This window comes from Marmota monax, unplaced genomic scaffold (genome assembly GCF_021218885.2).
Source record: "Marmota monax isolate L192 unplaced genomic scaffold, Marmota_monax_Labrador192_F-V1.1 WCK01_AAM20220418_F8-fsc00027, whole genome shotgun sequence".
NCBI classification, from domain to species: Eukaryota; Metazoa; Chordata; class Mammalia; order Rodentia; family Sciuridae; genus Marmota; species Marmota monax.
Window position 1 is genome coordinate 16,216,681 of NW_026694617.1, and position 20,921 is coordinate 16,237,601.

The 20,921-nt window shown below is 44.2% G+C and overlaps 1 protein-coding gene across 2 annotated transcripts in view; it reads left to right on the plus strand.

Moving 5' to 3' along the window:
* The window catches only part of Snd1 (staphylococcal nuclease and tudor domain containing 1), a 412,411-nt gene that overhangs the window by 310,895 nt on the left and 80,595 nt on the right, over positions 1-20,921 (plus strand). For both annotated transcript variants that reach the window (XM_058572140.1, XM_046422386.2), the window contains one exon: positions 5,716-5,825. In XM_058572140.1, coding sequence (XP_058428123.1) covers positions 5,716-5,825 — 110 coding nt within the window. The remainder of the gene's footprint in view (positions 1-5,715; positions 5,826-20,921) is intronic.

The following is a 20,921-nucleotide window of genomic DNA, read 5'->3' on the forward strand; positions in this document are numbered from 1 at the left end:
CTGGAACCTGGAATTTGACTTTGGGTCTGAAAGGGTCCAGGGAATCTCCATTGTTAATGCAGAGTAGTCCCCTCTGATCACTGCCTCCTTCCTCTGGCTCTTGAATGGGCTTCTGTTTTATACACTGCCTCTTTCCAATTCCAGAAAGAGCATCATGTTGGTTCACTTGGTAGCTACCATTTCTGTTTGGCCAGAGCTTTTTTCTTTTCTGGTGGTGGGGATGGAACCTAGGACCTCATGCTTGCTTGGTAAACTCTCTGTCTCTTAGCTACGCCCCCAGCCCCAGAGTTTTTCCTTATTGCCTGTCTCACTGCAGATTTGCTTTCTTGGAATCTGATGTAGTGGTACCTCTGCCTCTCCTCCCTGCTACTTCCCACCATCTGCTCCTACTTCCTATTTCCAGCTGTGGAGAGAGAAAAGAACAGAGGCCACGGTCATATGCTGGGAAAAGTAGTTGCCCAAGGCTATCTACGAGTAAGGGATGTGGCATGATGGGCCCAATGATTGACTCTCCACTGCATTCTGCCCACAGTCTCCCAGACGGGCATGCATCTGCCTAGCATAATCCAGTTATCTATCACATGTTAACACTCTGCAGCCTATAGGACAAATGGCAACATCGGTCACTATTAACATACCTTATACAGTGGGAGAAGGCAGTAGTCTTTTTTAGCATGTAATTGAGCTTCATGAGCATACAGGGTGCCCTCCCACCTTCCAGCATGTGCCTAGCGCAGAAATGGATTGATGAAATGGAGGGAGGCAATGTCTGGTGAGCTATGGAGTTCTTAGATATCCTAGGTGGACAGAAGGCAGGTTCTACCACCCCTGTACCACAGCAGAGAGAACACAGTGGACATGCAGAAAGCACCATGACTAATCCTTCAAACTGGCTTTTGTTTCCACTAGTTTTGTTTCCTTCTGCTAATGTCTGGCCTTTTGTTTGCTGGACTAAGTGCCATACTGTCACTTCTGGCCAGGGCAGATTTGCCATACTTCCCCTTGGCTCCCACTGCCTGTTAGAGGAAAAAGTAGACATGCTTTGAGTCCTGAGGCTTAATTATCATAAAATTCAACATACAGTGTAAAATATTCAGTGCAATGCAGAACCTCGACATAGCCATCAATAGAATCTCTTATATAGCCATTATCTTGTCATTAACAAAAATTTGTTCTTCTTGTTCCAAAGCTGGCAAGCCAAAGTGTTTTGTGTTAATTGACCTAGTTAGTCAATGTCTCTAAGTGTATAATTTTTTTTTTTTAATAGAATGATTACTCCTTAGCCCAACATTTTAAGTTTGAAAGGAGGCACCCTGTACTCCATGAGTCAGGCCTTGGGTGAGGAATTTCAAAAGGGCATGATCAAAATTATAGGATTTTATGGCCGGGTGAGCCTTTGCAGATCCTTTTATTTTATAGACAGAGACTGTGAGCCTGGAGAAGTTGAATGGTTTGTCAGTGGCAGAGCAGAAACCAGAACCACAATACGCTGACAGCTAGTGATGAAGTTTCTCTCCCTAAGTCCAACAGACATCAGGCAAAATGCTTTTTTGTTTTTGTTTTTATTATGTTTTGTTTTTATTTACTTGGTCAACCATTCATATTCTGGAAAGCTTAGAAAAAGTGTGGAAAGTAATGAGCTTTTACCTATGTGCAGATGTGTCTGTAGGGTTTTAATGAGGCCTGGGAGCCATATGAAACTGGAGGGAGAGCATGTGTCGCCTGCTTCCTCTGTCTCTGCCTTGGTGGAACTCAGCTAAGTAGGCCCGTGGGTTCTCTCTTCATGGTGGCACAGCCCATGATAGGAAAGGAAAATGCTCAAGAATGCTTAGGATGGTAAGCATAATTTTTCTTTTTCATTAAAACAAAATATTTTTGTTTCTTGAATGGAGGCAAAGCCAGGAACTTAACTCTGCACCTGTGGCATTGGAAGCACAGCTGAGTCCGCATGCCCTTATTAGCAGGCAGTGCCACACTGGCTGCATTATCAGAAAAGATGGCTATTAGTGGTAATATGCAGGATCCAGAATTACAGGCACTTCCTCACCTGGCTAACGAGGGCTTCTGGAACTCTGGTGAGATCTCACTTTGTGTTTACAGTCGAGGCCCCTATAGCTCTCCAGAGTTGGCCCCTGAGGAGCTCTCCATTACCGCCCGCCCACCTGCAACAGCCTTGGGTTTGCTGTGTGAGAACCTACCTTTTATTTCCTTCTGTTTTATCTTTTTTGGTTAAAGTCCATTCTTTCAGGGAGAAAGTGGCCCAGCGAGTACAGCAGCCTGGCAGTGTGTGCCTCGTCTGAGTGAAGGTACAGCATGCTCTAGGTAGCAGTGGGCACTGAACTTCTGGCCGCAGCAACTGCCTTGCTAGCAATAGAAGGCTTGTACTTGCATGGTCTCCTCTCTGTCAGTGGACAATGTGTTCTTTGCCCTTTTGATCCCTCAGGACAAAAGCAAATCTGGAGGCTGGCAAATTCTGGTCTTCATACCTCATTTTCTGCCAGGGTTTCTTTAACTGTGTATTGTGCACCACTCAGGGTCTTAAATCAGTTAATGTCATAGCCATATTTTTTTCTTCAATGTTATGAAGCAGAAGAGAGACTATCATGTAATATATTTAGTCAAGTTTAACCATTGTTGCACCAGGCGTGGTGGCACACACCTGTAATCCCAACTGCTCTGGAGGCTGAGGCAGGAGGATTGCGAGCTGTGAGCAAGCCTCAGCAGCTTAGCAAAGTGCTAAGCAACTCAGTGAGACCCTCTCTCTAAATAAAATACACAAAAGGGCTGGGGGTGTGGCTGGAGTGGTTGAGTGCCCCTGAGTTCAATCCCCAGTACCCCCCCCCAAAAAAAAAAGATTAACCATTGCTTTGTGGATACTTTATATATATATGGTGTATGTGTTCATATGTTAATGTGTATTTGGGGCATAATTAAAATTAAAAGTCTGAAAAACCTTTATCTACAGATATAACTTGGCTCAACAAATTTCTAACACACATTCAGATATCATAAAATCCTTCATGTTCTCCTGGCTTAGACTTTGAACCTTGGTCTGATAATAGGTCCCCCTGTCCTCACTCCAGCAGTTCCCTGTGTGGTATCCCACCTGGGGCCCCCTTGACCCTTGGCAAGGGATTATTTCAGAGAAGACAGGTCAACAAGAAATTCCTTTCCCTTTTCTTGCCCATATGTCTGACAAAAATTGATGCAAAAAGATGTTTATTTATTTCCACTTTAAAGAGGGCAGAGAAACAGCCTACTTCAGCTGACAAACAGAGCCCAGCTGCTGGACGTGGAAAAACAACGTTAACAAAGGTCCTCTTTCCTCTCCATCTACACAGAGTGCTGTGGTTTGGTTTCCCTGGCCTATTGTTTTCTCAGTTTAATCACTTGGTGGTTCTCAGGATTCAGAGAATGCTGCTGGATCTCTACAGCTTGACCAGGTTCTTGCTATTTCAGAATACCAAAAAGGTGACAGAGGAGTAGGTACTCAGTCAGCGAAGCTCTGAAGTCTTTGGTACCCTCCTAGTGAAAGTTTTTTCCCTCGGTTCCTACTGCCCCCTACCTTGTCTGGCCCCAGTGCATAGCAGCCCCACCCCCAGAGCACCCCAGCTCTGTTGCAAGGGTCAGAAAAAGAGTGAACACTTGCTTTTGCATTATTCTTGTTTCTTCAGCAAGGCTTTATGTATGGGTATGTGGCAAAATAGTTCAACAGAATCATTTATTTTTTCTCTCTGGCAATTCTGCTCTTGCTTAGTTTGCAGATATAAAATGAAAAGTGGCGTTGGCCATTGGTGTTGTGAAAAACATAGGCTATCTTTCATCCCTTTTTATTTACTTTAGCCTTGTCTCTCCCTTCAGGGTTAATCTCAGGCTCTTTGACTCCTGAGTTTCTTGCCTACTTGTACAAAAATAAGTTCCACCTTCCTGCAGCCTGGTATATCCTAAAATGTAAGGAAAGAGACAGCCTTGGTGAATTTCTCAAACTGTGACACTCAAGTAGAACCTTCAGCTTTCCCATCTTTGCAAAGGTGGGAGAGTGGTCACTGCTGCCAGCTCTTCCTGCTCCCCTGCGGCTGGCTCTCTCTTGCCACTGCCCTCCCAACCTATGGTAATGTTGCAGATGATCGGTTGTATTTACAAAGCTTACAGGTTCAGAGGGAAAGTTCTATTCTTCATCTACTGAGAAACCAAGATGTAGACTAGTGACTTTCTTTGTGATCTTGAATCTATACCCTGGACGCAAATATGAGCAGCTACCTAGCTTTATCTGTAAGCAGATGTACTTTCTGTCCCAGCAGTGGCAGGACCTCTTCTCCTCAGAGTGCCTATTTGTAGTAGCCTAAGTGTCCTGCTTCTGGTCTCCCAAGGTCAAGTGTAATGTCCCTTCACTTGGGCTGTTTGTGAATAAGTACTCCTCATTCTGTGTTATTGCAGCAGGAGGGACCACAAGCCATTTGGAGACACAGACACTTAGTGTACCCTCTCTCTGATTTTCATCATATTCTTTTTCTGTGTCTCTAGCCCAGTGCAGCTTTTTGCTTTATAATTACAGCTGTAGTATGAATTACTTTGAAATATTTATAAGTCTTACCCAGATATCAAAATGTAACATTTTATGATCTGTCACGGACAGTCACTATTAGTGATAAATGTATTTTCAAAGTGAGTGATTGAATCAAAGAAAGAAAAGACAGTCTGTGTAAATGAGCACTTATCTTGTTAAAAAAAAAAGAAGAAGAAAAAGAAAGGGGAAAAAAATACTGTTTCTGGATACAAATAAGTATAAAGAATAGGTTTCTTAGCCTCAGGAATCTTAGAGGATAGTTAGAGAGTCAAAGAAGGCTTTGAGATTTTGAACATGGGTTGCTGAGAGCAATGATAATAATGTTATAATAGCTATATTGTACCTTTCCATGTGTCAGGCATTGTTCTGACATTTTTACACACATAATCTATTTTACATGCATAATCTCTTCCTAGTGCATACCTTGTATTGTAAAGTAGACGTGTTATTATGTTTCTCTACAAATAGGGGAACTGAGATTTTGTTCAGAAGTTTGGCCTTCATGAAGCCAAAAAGTAGCAGAGGTGGGATGTGAACCCAGGTCTCTCTGGCTGTAGACACCTGATACTTCATCAGTATTCTGTTCTTTTCTGTCTCATATTCAGACTGAAAGCCTGATGGTATTAGGGTCCAAAATACAATCAAAGGACAGAGGTGGGGAAGCTTATTTGAAGAAGAAAATGACACTGAATTAACACTTTAGAATTTGATGTGAGAGACAATAAAGGAGAAAATTCTGGAGTCAGCTGCTATGGCTCTGGGGAGGCACAGTGTCTGGGTTGGCAGTGTCACTTTAGTGAGAGAGTTTTTGATGATGCTGAACACTCATAAGGAGTGAGGGGCCCAAATCTTGGGGTGTGGTTGTGTTCCTGCCCACTTCCTTGGACTGCTTCTTTCCCCAGGTGCTCTGGGTAATTCCCACATGCTGTGGCTGAGAGCCCCTCCCCATCATGCTGCTGCCAGATTTTCCCACCTGCAAGAACTACACCCCTCCTCTCACTTCTCCCTGCATCTACCTTAGTGACAGATCAGATAGAATACACACCTAACACCTGCCATGTTGGAGGCATCAGGGGACTATCCTTGGTGGACAGCAGGCCTAGTTGGGACCCTTTTCATCACAGATTCTACTTTTATCCTGATAACAGGTATCGAATGCCCCAGAGGAGCCCGAAACCTCCCGGGCTTGGTGCAGGAAGGAGAGCCATTCAGCGAGGAAGCCACACTTTTCACCAAGGAGCTGGTGCTGCAGCGAGAGGTAGGACTTCTTCCAGTTGTTTCTTGTGTGGGAGATAACTGAGTTCCCCTCGTCTGACTTTTTTTTTTTTTTTGCCAACTCAGAGTGGTCACTTTTTCCACTGCCCAGCCTTGCACATCTATGAGCTATTCTTGTGTCTGCCTCCATCTTATTTCCTTGAGCCTTGCATCATTGGCCAGCCACTCCCAAATGGCTCAACTCCACTGGTGGCCTGGGATGTGTGGTGAACACCAGGCCAGCCAGCCAGGATCCTGATGCAGAGAGCCTCCAGCTTTGCAGTCCTCCTCCTTGGCGAATTAGCCTGAGCTGCCTGCCTCCAGCTGGATTTAGAAGCTTGACTAACCCTGTCAGGGGCCAATTTTCTTTGAACATTTATTTGTATCTTTGAGTAATTGCATTTTCTGTAGCGGGTTTTCTGACTTAATTTAATTGTATTTCTGTTTCTGCCTGTTGGGCTGGCTCTTGCAGGACGGAGCCATCCTCTCAGCTGCTGTGGGGCCCTTCTACTTGCTCATTTTGCTCCAGTCTTTGTCAACAGATCCATCTTCTTTTCAGGACTAGGCCAGCTGTTCATCCTGCTATGACATGGCCACCAGAAAAGAGCAGTGGGTATGGGCCAGCACTTGAGATTTGGGATCTGCCTTTGTCCCTATTTTTTTTACAGTCAGGTCTGTCAGGTGGCTCCAGCTTTCATGCAATATCATAACATGGCACAGAACTGCATGCAGTGTGGTCTTAAAGGATTTCTCTCTTATGGATCTCAGATCCTGGGAACAGATGCATTTGGTATCTTTAGGATGTTCAGTGATACAAAAACCTGTGTAGAAGTTTCAGAGTGTCCTTTAGACTTGAATTGCTAGCAAACACATAGGTGTGAGAGATGCAGGAGCCTAGCCTGAGTGCTGATGTCAGGTTCCCCTGCCCTTCAGAGAACCACCACTTGGATTTTAACCAAGCAGCATTCTTGCTGTTGGTTGCCACCTCTTTGGGAGTTCTCTAGCACTTGCCTTTTAATTTTGTGAAAGAAACAAATTCCTAATTCTCAGTTCAAGAGATCTGAGTTCCATTTCCCAAACATGAACTGCAACTACTTGGTATTATTGCATCCGCTTTGTTACCATCTACACAGTGGTTGGAGTACTTAATGAATCATGAGATTCACATTGCTCTCTGATTTGTTTTTATTAAGATGTATTTCTACATGTGAAGCAGAAATCCTTAATATTAACATGCCTACCTGACCCACCCCCATCATTTCCCAACTCTACAATGTAGCTTGAATTTTTACCAATTAAAGACAGCTCCCTGCTACAGAAGTGTTTCAAGACTCCACTCTAGTTGTCTATCAGAACATGGTGCAGTTTTTGAAATGGCCCAGGGATTAGGTGGAAGGGGCCAGTAGTGTAGAAATTCTCTCTCTTACTTTGTTGGCCTTGGATATTGAACTCCAAAGAGTAGCTGTTGGAAAAAGAAGAAGGCTCCACTTGAGTTCATGACTAGAAGATACCACAGAGGAAGCAGCACCAGGTGCTTGCTTACTTCTTGTGCTTTGGCTAGAGGGATGGAACCCCTTGGTTAGGTTACCTAAGGCATTTGTTGGAAGTGTTCTCAATCTGCTATAGAAATAAAATTTCTTACCAGAGTCATATTCCTGTTTTTTTCACAGCTCCCCAAATTTCTTAACTCTTGTTCTCCCAGCCACTTTTCTTCTTGATCTTATTTCTGGCCCTCTGGTGATATCCAAAAGGACAGGGGTCAAAAAGAATACTGACCAACTAAAAGGAATGAGTGGCCCAGTGTTCTTCTCCTGTTGGACAGTTACTGTGACCTTACCTCTGTCTGTGTATTCTTCATATTTACCAATGAAAAAGTCAAAGTTTTTCCCCACCTTCTTTGATGCCCCTGGCATATGAGTTTGCATATTCTTATTTGAATCCAAAGTTGATATTTATCTTTCTTGATTGTAGTAGCCCAGTCTTTGATAGCCACATAGAGAGGTCTCTTGGTAAAGAACATTGCTACGTTTCTTTGTGGCTTATATGATGATTTGGGCAAGCTGCTTTGAAGGACCATTATCCAGAGGAGACATGAGTATGACATAAGCTATGAATGAGACAAGATATTGAATAAAGAAACCACAGTTGCGGGCATTTGCCTTCATAGGATGAATGAGAAAATGGTTTTTCAACAGTGTCAGAGTGAAGAGGGGATTTGTTTTGTAAGAGCTTTATTCATTTCATTTTACCTGAGTAGCACCATCACCTTTATTCTGTAACTCGTCTTGGGAACGGTTTTCTTTGCTCTTCCCCAACCCCCACCCCCAATAAGGATCTGATGCACAGGTACCCACTTCTCACCCTTAGAAGAAAGGGCTATGTAAGTGCAGGAAGGCAGCATGTGGGCCTGCAGCCTTCACCCCAGGTTGCCTTACCTGCAGGACAGCCTCCATTGTGCCGATTTTCCCTCCAAGAACTCTGGAGTCAAGCCACTTCTGGGTCACCACAGTTGAACTGGCTTTTTGTGCCTTGTGCTTGTTCCCTTGGTAATCAAGCATAACCAGCTTGATTGGTTGTTCTGATTGGTGCCCCATCTCTTCCCTTGAATTTGCTAAACATTTGTTGATATTGTCTTATTTTTGGCCAGGTCTTCTTTCCACTGCATGCTTTCCCCAATTATTGTTATCACGTTACAGGAAAAGAGGAACCCACAGAGGCCTGGTTGTCACATACATGAAAGCATAAGCTGACTGGAGAAGGATGTAGATGGGGAGGGACTGTGTAATGGTCACTGTCCCTATGCCCTGGGTTCCCAGGAAGGGAATGGGAAGCTCACTTACAGTGTGCCTTCACTTAAGTGTGTTGTCCAGGCTTTCTATGGGCAACGCAGGAATCTCTGCCTGTCTCCTCCTCTGTTTTGAATGAGAAAGAATTACCTTTCTATCCTATATCCTCATGTGGAGGCTGAGAGTGTCAGACAAGGTTTTTCTCTGTTTTCAGATGGCCCCCATTATCTTGAGGCCTGATCACCCTACTCTTCTGACACTGCATCAGACTGACCTGGCACAAAGCTACTGACATTTCCAGCCACCATTCAGTTACATTTTCCTGACACCTTTCCTTACATTTCTTTTTCTCCCTGTGCTACGTGGTGCTGCTTCTCTTCAGCTACTGGCTCCTGTTGGCTTTGGTTCTCCTCCCTGAGTTGGACATCCGGGAAACCTGTTCCAGTTCAGTGGTCTGGGAGTTCTGGTGGTGCTTGCCAGCCTCAGGGCAGGAGGAATGATAACCTAATTCTCTTTGTGACCTTAAAACCCAGAGCAGCCATGGAACTTAGAGGACTTCAGACTTAACCTTTATTCATTTCATTTTACCTGAGTAGCACCTTCACCTTTATTCTGTAACTCATTTGGGGAATGGTTTTCTTTGCTCTCCCCCCACCCCCATCCCCAACAAGAATCTGATGCACAGGTACCTCCTACCCACCCTTAGAAGAAAGGACTATGTAAGTGCAGGGAGGCAGCATGTGAGCCCGAGGTCGTCATCCCAGGGAGGAGGAGGTCCAAGGAGTTCAGCATTTCTTGCTAGCCAGACTCAGGTGGTATGTGGTATGGGTGGGCAAATCTGGTTCCCTACCAGCTCTTAAAATAAAGTTTTGTTGAAACAGCCATGTTAATTCTTTGTATATTATCCATGGCTGCTTTCACATTATAGCTCAGTGCAACTCAGAGCTCAGTAGTTAAGACACAAAAAAATATGGTCTGCAAAGCCTAAAATACTTAGCAAAAAGTTTGCTGACAGCCTGTGGTGTAGAGTATGCTGAACTGCATTTAAATGGCTTGTGGTTGCCCTGAAAGTGGGGGTTGGCTCTCTCATCCCCTGCCATTGTGCTTGGGCTGCTGCTGAACCATACAACATGAGATGATTGAATCTGTTGCTATAGCTGTGACTGTGAGCTGTGAGTGCTGTATCCCATTAGATAGCATGTGCTTGGTCACACACATACACACACACACACACACACACATACCATACAGCTGCCTTTTTAAGGCAGTTTTCTGCCAACTGCCAAAGACAAGAAGATCTGGTGTAAGTTCCCAGATGGGTAACTGTGCCCATTGCTAGTATCTTCCCAGAGGTAGTGATGAGAGATGGCATTAGCTAATGGATAGGTAACCAGCTTAACAGTGCAGACCCTAGGTTTTCACAGTCTAGTTATCATGTGGTCCTGGGTATGTGATTCTTTCTTGCCTTAGTGTTTCTGTCTAAAGATTAATCTAGCAGTCCAGCCATCCTCTCCCTTTTGAGACCCTTGTTATGAATGCAGAAGTCATTTGGGATTCCCCGACTCTACCTTCCAGAAGGCCTGCTGACCAGCACACACTTTCCAGCCATCACTGTATGCACAGCACTCTGGCTGCTGCTATGTTGGGGAAACCTGAGCTTTTAGAGAAGGGCCACAGGGTTAAATGAGATAAACGTTACAATTTAACTCTCTCTCTTCAGTTCCTAGCTGAGAAGGTACAGTTCCCAGCGGGAAGGAGGTTCTGGGGGTGGGGGTGATCATTTCCAAGGCCTTTCTTGATGACCCCTTTGTTCTTTCTGAGACCTGAGATATTGCCCCTTGCTATTGCCTGGAAAATGACCTTCTCATGCTGGACCAAAAACTCAGGCTTCCACCCTGACCTATTTCCCTTTCTTCCTTGCTGGCATCAAAAAAGGAAGATGTCCCCCTGGGGAGCTCATTCTTTAGGCTGCAGTAGCCTGGGCACAGCCCTGGTTTTCCTCTCTTCCCACCCCTGCATTTTTGAAAAACAGAGATAAATAAAAGTATTACAAGCAAGTGTTGCTATTAGAAGAAGATGAATCTGTGTATCTGGGAGTGTGGCCCCACCCTGATTACTGGTGTTTATTTAGGAAGGGTGTTACATCTGGGAAAGAAAACATAAAGGAGAAGTGGGTCTACTTCCTTCATTTTGGCTTCATGTTGTGCTGCATCCTTACAGAGTCTAGATCTGTGTCCTCTACACCCCCGGCTTTCCCCCCATAGTGCCCTCAAACACTGTGGAACATGCTCTCAGTCCTCCGGTTCCAGTTCCACCTATCCCTGTGGAGGAAACACTTGTGGGGAGAAAGGGTAGCAAACTGGTCCAAAGTGATGAGGATAGTTCAATTTTCCCAGGGAAATTCTTGAGGGTAAAGAACACTTGGCCTGGGGCTGGGGATGTGGTTCAAGCGGTAGCGCACTCGCCTGGCATGCGTGCGGCCCGGGTTCGATCCTCAAGCACCACATACAAACAGAGATGTTGTGTCCGCCGAAAACTAAAAAAAATAAATATTAAAATTCTCTCTCTCTCTCTCTCTCTCTCTCTTAAAAAGAAAAAAAAAAAAAGAACACTCGGCCTGGTGATGCCAGTGAAAACTGCTCTCCCATGCTCCCAGGTTGCCATGTCCCCGGAAGCCCTCATGAGCCACTAATAATTACCTGCTAGGAAAGCAAGCAGGCTGCCCAGCCATGTTTCATTTATTTGCACAAAGACACCTTATTCTAGCTTATCTCAGCCAGTACCTAGGAAAATAGGAATACATTACAGTCAGCTTTCTAAACAGCTCCTTCTCCCATGGGCCTTGGAGACCTATTTGGGGCTAAAGCTTTTCTCTACCTCCCCAACCACCTTTGACAGTTCAGCTCCTATCAGTGGTCTTCAAGTGGTTTGCTGTAAGTTCATGGCTATTTTCTTCTAAGGGGGCTCCATTTTAAAAAACCACTTGTCTTATCCTGGTGATACTTAATTGTTTTGTAGCATTTTGTATTTTAAAAGTGTTTTTTTAGGTAGGTACAAAGGTGCATACCTACAATCCCAGGATTGCAAATTCAAGGCTACCCTTATCAACTTAGCAAGTCCTTGTCTCAAAAAAATAAATACATAAAAGGGCCTATGATGTAGCTCAGTGGTAAGGTGCCTCTGAGTTCAATCTCGGGACCTAAATAAATAGTTTTATATACAGTATTTTCATCTCACGTAAACCTGTGAAAAAGAGATTAATCCCAGCCTTACATTTGAAGAAACTCCATTGCACTTGCTTCTCTCCATTGTTAGCTGTAGAACAAATATTAAAACTCAGATTTCTGCATTGCCAATCAAATGCTTTTTCTGCCCCAAATTTTGCCAATTCTGTTATTAGAAGGTAACCATTCTTAAGCCGGGCATAGTGACGCACGCCTGTGATCTTAGCAGCTCAGGAGGCTGAGATAGGAGGATCAGGAGTTCAAAGCCAGCCTCAGCAATGATAAGGCACTAAGTAACTCAGTGAGACCTTGTCTCTAAATAAAATACAAAATAGGGCTGAGAATGTGGCTCAGTGGTCAAGTGCCCCCGAGTTCAATCCCTGATACCAAAAAAAAAAAAAAAGAATGTAAACAATCTTTTGGCCATATTTTATCATTTTTCAGCTCTATAGAGTGAACTAGTAAAGGACTTTTCTGAAGGTCCAGCATTTACTGACATGGTTCCGTGAAACCTTCATTTCTGATTCTGGACACTTGTTGACTGCAGGGGATTCAAGGGACTTGGTAGGGCCCTGCCTCCCATAAGTATTTATTCTGCTTTTGTCACAATTCTTACATCTTTTGATTTCCTGATTTCTGCTTTATCTGTTGTTTGGCTTTTCTTCTTACATAGTGATTACTGTATTTCCACTTGATAATTTATCTCCGTATTCCTATTTCTAATCTCTTTTAGAAGACAAATCTTAGTATGTCTGTGCGTTTGTTTCAAAAGACATGCCTCCCTTTGCCCCTGGGATAAGCTCCCCGCCCTTGGTTTATACATACCCTTGATTATTTCTCTAGCCTCATGTCTCACCATTCACTTCATAATTTGCACCTTGTCAGAATGGGCCTATTAAACTCAGTTCCCACATATATAATATATAATAAGAAAAGAAATATTCAAGTATTTGTTAAATCAACTACTTGACTTCCTGTAATTCCAGAGATTGGGAAGCAGGCCTATTCTATTGTCCTTTTTGGCTCTTTAGGAAACCTCTCGAAGCTCAGCATTTGTGGAAAAGAGAGGAAGACTTTGGAGCACTGAGGCTGCACATGTGGCTGCTAATTCAGGAACTGCTCATGAAAAATGTCATAATCAAGACCTGACTCTATACTTACTATGAGTCTCTGACCTCCCTGGGTCTCCCTATCTATCCAGCCAGGACACTTAAAGGAAATAGTGATGTTTTGAAATTGTTCAGTGGTCATATGAGAGCTATTAGTGTCCCTTTGCATTCCTAATATAGGCTCCTCATCGCTGCTTCCCTGGGATGTTTCCCATCCTCTGCTTGGTTGATTAGACTATTAGGTGAAGGGATTATTTTCACATTTAAGCCAACAAATTCCCTTTTGAAGATGGGCTTTAAGATGATGTGAATATCAAGCTGTTATCTGCCACTCATAATCCCTTCATTTCTGGACTCCTGGTTCTTACCAAGTACTTGTACAAGATCCAGAAGGAGAGCCCTTAAGTCCCATTCCAGCCTCAAATGAAAATGGCATCACAAGGAGAAGAGGTTAGGTAAAAATTCAGAATGAGGATTGCAGCCTGTTTTCTCTTCCCCTGGCTATAGGGTCTCTCCTGTCAGCTTGTAAACTCCTAAGGTAGCTTAGTCTCTAGTCACCAGTGGCGTTCCCCAAGCAAGCTCAGCAACGTGTGCTGGCTCCAGTGGGATTCCTCTCTGCAAAGCTGCTGGCTCAGCTAGGCTGTTTCCCTATTCTCCTGCTTAGAACTTTCATAGCCAGTCAAGCATAGAATTGCATCCATTCTTCTGAAATAGCTGCTGGGCCTAATTTGTCATTGGCTTGGCCAAGATCCTATTACCTGTAATTGTGTCATAGTGGTGTTGCTTTGATAGGCCCCACTTCCCTCTAGAGGCTAGTGTCCACATCCCAGGCTGCCTGTTGGGATTAGGAGTAGGGCAAGGCATGGGGTAGGACCATAAGAGATGTGGCCTCCTCAGGACACGTAGGAAGGTCGCAAAGATGTTATTCTGTCCCTGGGAAGAAAATTGCTTTCAGCAGGAGCATTACTTCCTTTCCCTCAGGAATTGGTCCCTTCTGTTGGAAACTCTTCTTTGAGAGACTTTTATTTCACTGCCAGGTCAATTTGTTTTTCTTACTGTTGTTCCTATCAGAAAAATGAAGTCAAAATATATAGGGCGTGGACATGACAACTGCACTTTCTTCCCTTCAGTAGGAGCAGTGAAATCTTTGGCAGTGCCAAGACAGTCCTGGCACTTACTTTTCCTCTCCATCTTTAGTTCTGACCCAGATCAGTCCCAGAGTAAAGATGGAAAGGCTCAAACCTAATTTCCTGTTGCATCTTTTTACTAGAATGATCTACAGGACTTAATTGAACCTAATCTAAAGAGAGAATAGTGGGAAGTGATTGAATATACTTAGTGGTTCACTCTAAAATTATCATAACAAACACAAGGTCATGAAAATCCTTCAGAATCTTGCTAAGCAGAACCCCTGCCATCATGGTATTTGGTCTACCACTCTAACATGAAGTGATGTTCTTGATGAGCCATTCCTATGGAAGACAGCTATCGCCACGCACATTCAGCCTCCTGGTCCCCACCAGGAGGCTGTGTAAGGCTTACGACCCAGAACAAATGGAGAAATGTTGCCATGAGGAAAGGATCTCTGGACACCCCCCCTACTCCACCCCCAGAGGTAAGGTTTGTGCTAGAAGAGCTGGTATTACATTTACCTTAATGTAGAAGTATTAGATGCTTTGAAATAGCACTTCCTGGTTTCTCTTAGCTCTTTAATCATCCTGGAAAATCACTGTTTCTGGAGCTTTGGTGAAGTTTCTCTTAAAAGGGGTTGGAGAGAGTAAATATTCTTAATATAATAATAAAGAGCTGAAGGGGAAAGTAGCTTAAAGTTTTTCAGGTGAAATATTTCATACCATATTATATAGTCTGTGCCCTTCCTTCTGAAAGCCTGGTTTGAAAAACAGATCTCTGTTGCATTTAATGTCTTCTCACAAGCAGGTGTTTTCTTTATAAACTACAGATGACCTCATACATACATGCCCACTGCCTGTTTTCAGAAGAGCTTCACTCAGGACCCCAATACACAGGCCAGTACCCATGTAGACTTGAATGTGAGTTTTCATGCTGGTGTGTCTGGAGTCTCTTCAGGCCTTGCACCTCCCTGTTCTGTTTGCTCCAAACATTCCAAGCCACTCCCACTGCCTGAATTTCCCCCTTGGTATTATATAATTTAATTGATAGCTTTTTAGAACACAGCTCATAATACAATAGCAAGGCTGCCTGAGCCACCAGCAAAGAATAAGCAGATTGTAGACTGCTCTCCAGGTAGGACTAACATTCTGGTGCTCCACATGTGACTCCCCCAAGGACACAAGAGTGACTGTTCTGGTGGATGATCTGACCTTGATTCTGCCTTTTTCTTGCTGTTAACATGCCCACTCCTGTGTCTGTTGCCAAGGACTTGAGAACCTCTGCATTCCTAACCCAGCTTTATTGATGAACTTCCCACTTGCTGCTCCACCCGTGACAGTTTCTGGTCAGCTGAACGTAAATGGATTTTGAAAATGAAAGTGACCAATGGTCTGTTATGAAATGCTTTGATGCATGAAATAAGATTATGAGCAAGCCTGAGAATTAACAGCAGAGATACCCTAACCTGGCCCAAACAACATGTCAGATTGTCAGAAAGGACAGCTCATCTTCAGAACATTTAAGGGCATCTTTTCCTTCTTGGTCATTTAACAGAAACTCCTAATAATGTGATGAGTAAGTCCTGGATTCCATTCCAGCCTTACTTGTGGACTTGTTCCTCAGCCTCTCTAAACCTAGGGCAGGAATAGTGTCCCTAGTGTTGGGCAGTGCATTAGTCCTGCAACACCTAATTGCTTCACCTATGTAAAGAGGGCACCTTCTCTAAAGGGGTGTTTGTGAAAGTAAAGAATAGATGTAAATGCTTACCGCGGTACCTGGTAGGTACGAAACACTCATGCATAGCAGGTTGCAGCATCATTTTTATTATTGACATAAGTTCTCTAATGATTCTTCTAAAATAGGATTCAAACTTCAATTGACAAAACACTATATCCAGAGCAGGGTGGTAGGCTGGATATAGGTGTGTGTGCTGTGAACAGCATTTTATTAGAATCAACAAAGAATAAGGTGCGGTCCTCTCCATCACCCATCCTTGAACCTGCCTTTTTAAGCCTGTAATGACAAAGAGTATGCTCCCCCAGCTCTTCATCAAGTACTATTTCCACTTCAGACACTGCTGTAGGCCACAGCACTGCTTTTACTTGGGGCTCTGGGAATACTCAAAGCTATGACCAGTTGAATGGATATAGCACCTGCACAGAAATCCATTTGTTGTCCTTGGTCTAAGTTCCAAAAGTGTTTGTGTAAGTACCTGTAGGCATCAGCCAGTCTTTTCTCTATGAAGTAAGATAATACAGGGTCTCATTGCCTGCAATCCTTTGTGGTCCTACACATTGAAACCATTTCTTTCTGCACAGCATCACATTCATTGGAAGAGTAAAGGTCCAGAGGTAATATCCAAGAGTCCTAACCTTTAAGGAGTCTTTTCTAGACTTGACTGTGGACTGATAAGGCCAACCATCACCACAAGAGGGGGGAACCAGGAGTCCACAGTCACCTCTTATGGTATCTGTGTCTAAGAAATAGTGACTAGAGTGCCTTTACCATGGGGGCTCTCTGTGCATTTACACAGGACTTCTACTCTTACTTTTTCCCAGTGTTGCTACACCTTGAAAATGAGGGCTGCAGGATGTCTAGCCCAGACCTCCTTGTTCTCTTGATGGAGTTGCAGTGTTCTTTTTGTCCCATCCTTCCCTCCCACAGCCACAGTAGTCTAAAATTGCCATATGCTTACCCTTGATCTGCATTAAATTGGAAGAGTTGGAAGCTAGCAGTGCCAGCAGGAGCCCTAAAGAAAGATCTAGGTGTTAACCAGGACGGAAAGGGACAGGAAGAGAACCCCAAGTGGAATTGTTAGGAACAGTTGCTGCAGGAGGAAGAACTCTCCATTAAACCAGGAATGAAAGGTGGAGCTGGAAGCTGCTTTACTGTGTCCTGCTCTTCACAGGTTAGAGTGATGCCTTTTTCGTCTCCCTTTCTCTTCTCTTGAGGCAGTAGAGTTCCTTTTAGTGGTTATCAGAAAAGGAACTTGGCATTGGTTGTACAGCTAGAGATTGAAGGTCATGCAGCTACAACCAACAGGTTCCTCATTCCCTTCCAGAGAGCTCCACCTGCTACTTCACTTCACAGGTCTCTACAGAGCTTGCAGTGCCCGGGTGCTGTTACCTCCCCAGTTAAATAACTCTAAAACCACTGACCCAGGGATTTTATAGTAGTGCTGCAACCTTATATGAGGAAATGCAACAAATAGTCCATTACCACTGATTGGATATGGATTTTTTTGGCCTGGCCACCTGCCACTTGGTAATTTTAGAATAGGGTCACTTTTGGAATTGGAAGATTCCTTGTAGAAGGGGACTGGTATTTTCTAAATAGTTGTTTCTTATCGTCATACCCTCCTCCCCCAGCCATGTGCCCCACTTCGTGAGTGAAGGGCCAGCGGCCTGCCTGGCAGAGAGAGCTAGAGCTCTCCATCAGCTTCCAGGGCTGCAGACGTGGTCGTTTCCAAATGCCCAGGGTGCACTTAAGTACTTCCTCCTTCTAATCTCAGCACTTCCACTCTCAACACATCAGCAGCTTTATAACTTACATTTTATTTTGCTCTGTGTTTTTGGCCCTTCAGGTATTTGTGGGAGGAAGGTGGCGATACTGGCGAACTGTGGTATCACTGATTCCAGAATTATACAGTTACACCCTGAGTCATGGTCTCTGGAGAATCCTCTAAGCAAGAGTGCCAGGAGCATCCTAAAGGGCTCTTGCTGTTTTCACATGCCAGTTTTTAAGGCTGGATTCTGTTTTGTATCTGATATGTGACTACTTGCCTTGGTTTCACCATCTGCAAAATGGGGATTCTTTCAAAGCCCTCTTCTGCCTTGAGAATGCTCAAAGGTGAATACTCAGATAAGGTGGGGAGGTCCTGAGGCCCCACATCATGCACTGAGGGTCTTGTGTGACCTTGAGTCACATATAGTTTTGTTTTTTTGTTTTTTGGGTTTTTTGTTTTGTTTTGTTTTTTTCTCTCACCAGGTTCTGAATACTTAGGCTCAATTGATGGAATCAGAGAACTATTGGTCTGGGGCCCTGAAACATGATCACTCTTTACCCCATTGGGCTCAACTTTGGCACTGTTCCCCGCCTCTTTGCCTTAATATCTGTGTACTGCCTTTTTCCTGACATGAGCAGAGTACTGGCTGAGTTCTGATAAGCATAATTTGTTCTGACTAGAAGACTGAGGTGTCCTCTCAGTCTTCCTGTAGCCAACTGGTTGGACCAAACCCTGAGTTGAAGATGATAATCAGTCATTAAACGTTGTGTCTTCCTGTTGTGGGTTATCCTAACACTGTACTATTTCCTGGTTGTCTTGCCTATATGAGACCATATTTGCATATGGTTTGTCTTCTTGTCTTACTCTAGTCAGTCTCCCTTTGTGCCTAGGATTGAGACCAGACCTCTAGTATTTTGACAAGGCCTCTGATCTTCATTCCTTTTCAGCCCGGGATCTTTCAGAAAACAGGACTGAAGCCATGAGCTTTTTTATTATCAAGTATGATGCAAGATAGTTTTGCCTTATATTTTCTTGGCATGTGACTCAGGAGTAGGGTAAGGTGTCACTAGATATTGCCCTTGAAGCTTCTAATTCTTGGTTTTCCATCCAGAATTATAGTCAGTGATTGAGATATCACAGCCCAACAGCCCTAAAAGATGGCAACTTCAGAAACTCACAGAGCCCTGGAATTCCTAGCACATTGCAACATAGGCTCCTAGCCATGCATCAAGGACAGCCAGCCCTATGGCTTCCCATGCCCTGTAGCCCTGATGAAGTATCATGACCTGTGCAGTGCAAATGGAGGCATTGAGATGCTTTCCATGGCCTGCCCTTGCGGGTATGGGGAAAGGCACTTCGTGACACATTCTCTCAAGGGCACCCAAGCGTGCCTGATACCCAGTGACCAGAAGGTGACCACCTCCAGGGAAATACAGCAGCCTCACACAGCCCAGACTTTCTTTCACCTGTCCTTCCTCTTTTTATTCTTTCTCCCACCCCCTTGTGTTTCTGTAATTTGTACAGTATCGTTCAGAGGTGTTGAAGAGATCAATAGCAATTCACCTTTTCCCTTATTGATTAAAGTGACGGCAAGGAAAAATGGCAGGCCATACCAATTCATTTATCATGAGCTATCCATTTCCTACCAAGCCACCAATGACCTCTCTTGCCTGTTAGGTTGCTGATCTGTAATTGGGATTGCTCCTATTTCCACACTACTTTAAAAGAAATGAGAGAACTACTGGGTTTGGCTCTTGTAATCAAAGTTGGAAGGAAAGGAGATGGTGAGTAATGAACAAAAAAATTGCTGTAGAGCCTGTTCTTTGGCTCTGTGGTTTATCTGAGGGGTTCACCAACTGTGCTGTGATGTAAAGAGGCAGAGTAGCACTAGTTCATTGACATTGCTCTGTCATCCAGCATCATCCCCTACCCCTTTATTATCTGTTTTTCCACAGTAAATTTAGTGTGGTGAATGAAAAGACCATGCATGACCCCTGTGAACTGGCTCCGTTTTTGCTGAACATGCAAAGATTTGTCATTCTTCTCTAGCTTTCCAGTAGTAACTGGTTCACCCTGGGGGAATGTGAGATGCCAGGGTTGGGCCTGGGTGGGGCTGGGGCCTGAAGAAAGTGTTCTTGTGCTGAGGGGCTCCTATCTTGGAGGAGGGGGGCATGAAGCATGGAAGACTGTTATTATCAGCTTCTCTCTCTACCCTAGAAACAAGCACAGAAGAATGTGAATATGTGCATGCTATTCATCCTTACTGGGAATCCCTTCTGACTCTCACTTGGGAAAGGTGATGAGGTATACATTTTGAATATGCCATTTCAGCTGCCACATACTAAATTGCTCATTTTTAAATTCTGCATTGTGAATGGTAAATACCTGGTGAGATGACCTGGGGTCTTTGAATCCCAGACTCTTAAAGGGGGAGTTAGCACTGACTGTGAAGCCAGAGCTTGACTAACCCAGCTTTCCTTCTCTTTTATGCATCATAATCTGAATTTTGTGGCTTCTTCCACAGAAGCAACTATTGTCCACCATGCCCAGCATGGTCATTAAGCCCTCTCAGCCCTTCCATCAGTACTGAAGTTTGTTGCCTGGGTACAAAGCAAAACAATTCCCAGAGACTTTTGCCTGTGTAGAGTTGCAGCGGAGAAGTGGTATCTGAAGGCCCCTGGAAGATAACTCTTCTCAGCCACTTACCTGAGTGTGCCCGTAATGGTGATCAGTGGGAATGCTGGTTACCAGAGCTGGTTGTTGCCATCAGAGGAGCCGCAGTCTTTTGTGTCAGCCTGAGCACACAGGCCTCTCCAGAGGAGCGCTGCCATCTCTATCATGTTTTCTGAGGGCTCAGTGGGTTGAGGTCACTATTTTGGATGTCCTTCTCCCAGTAGGGAGATTTCACTAGAAACCCAGTGTTGCTTTGTCAGGTAGCTCTGCAGATGCTAGACTTGAAGAAGGCAGCCAGCTCTCTGTGAAGCTGGTTAATTACATGTGAAGCTGCCAGCAGGACAATTGTTCTTTTCCCATGGATCATTAATAAACCATTCTGTCCTGCATGGGTGAGGTGGGGGAAGTCTGACAATCCCATCATCTTCCTTAGCTTTGTTTGGGGCAGCTCTTTTTTTTTTTTTTTTTTTTTTTTTTTTAGTTCTAAAGCTTTTAAAATGGTTGAGGATGATAAGAGGAAAGGAGAAGAATCTATTCCCATTTAATGCACGTGGTTTTTTCCCCCCCTAAGCTGGAAATTGGCCCCCTGCCTTCACATCATCTTGGCAGCCACAGTACAAAGGGTTCAAGGCTTGCCGTGGGTGGGAAGTACTAGTGTGGCTCAGATCCTAA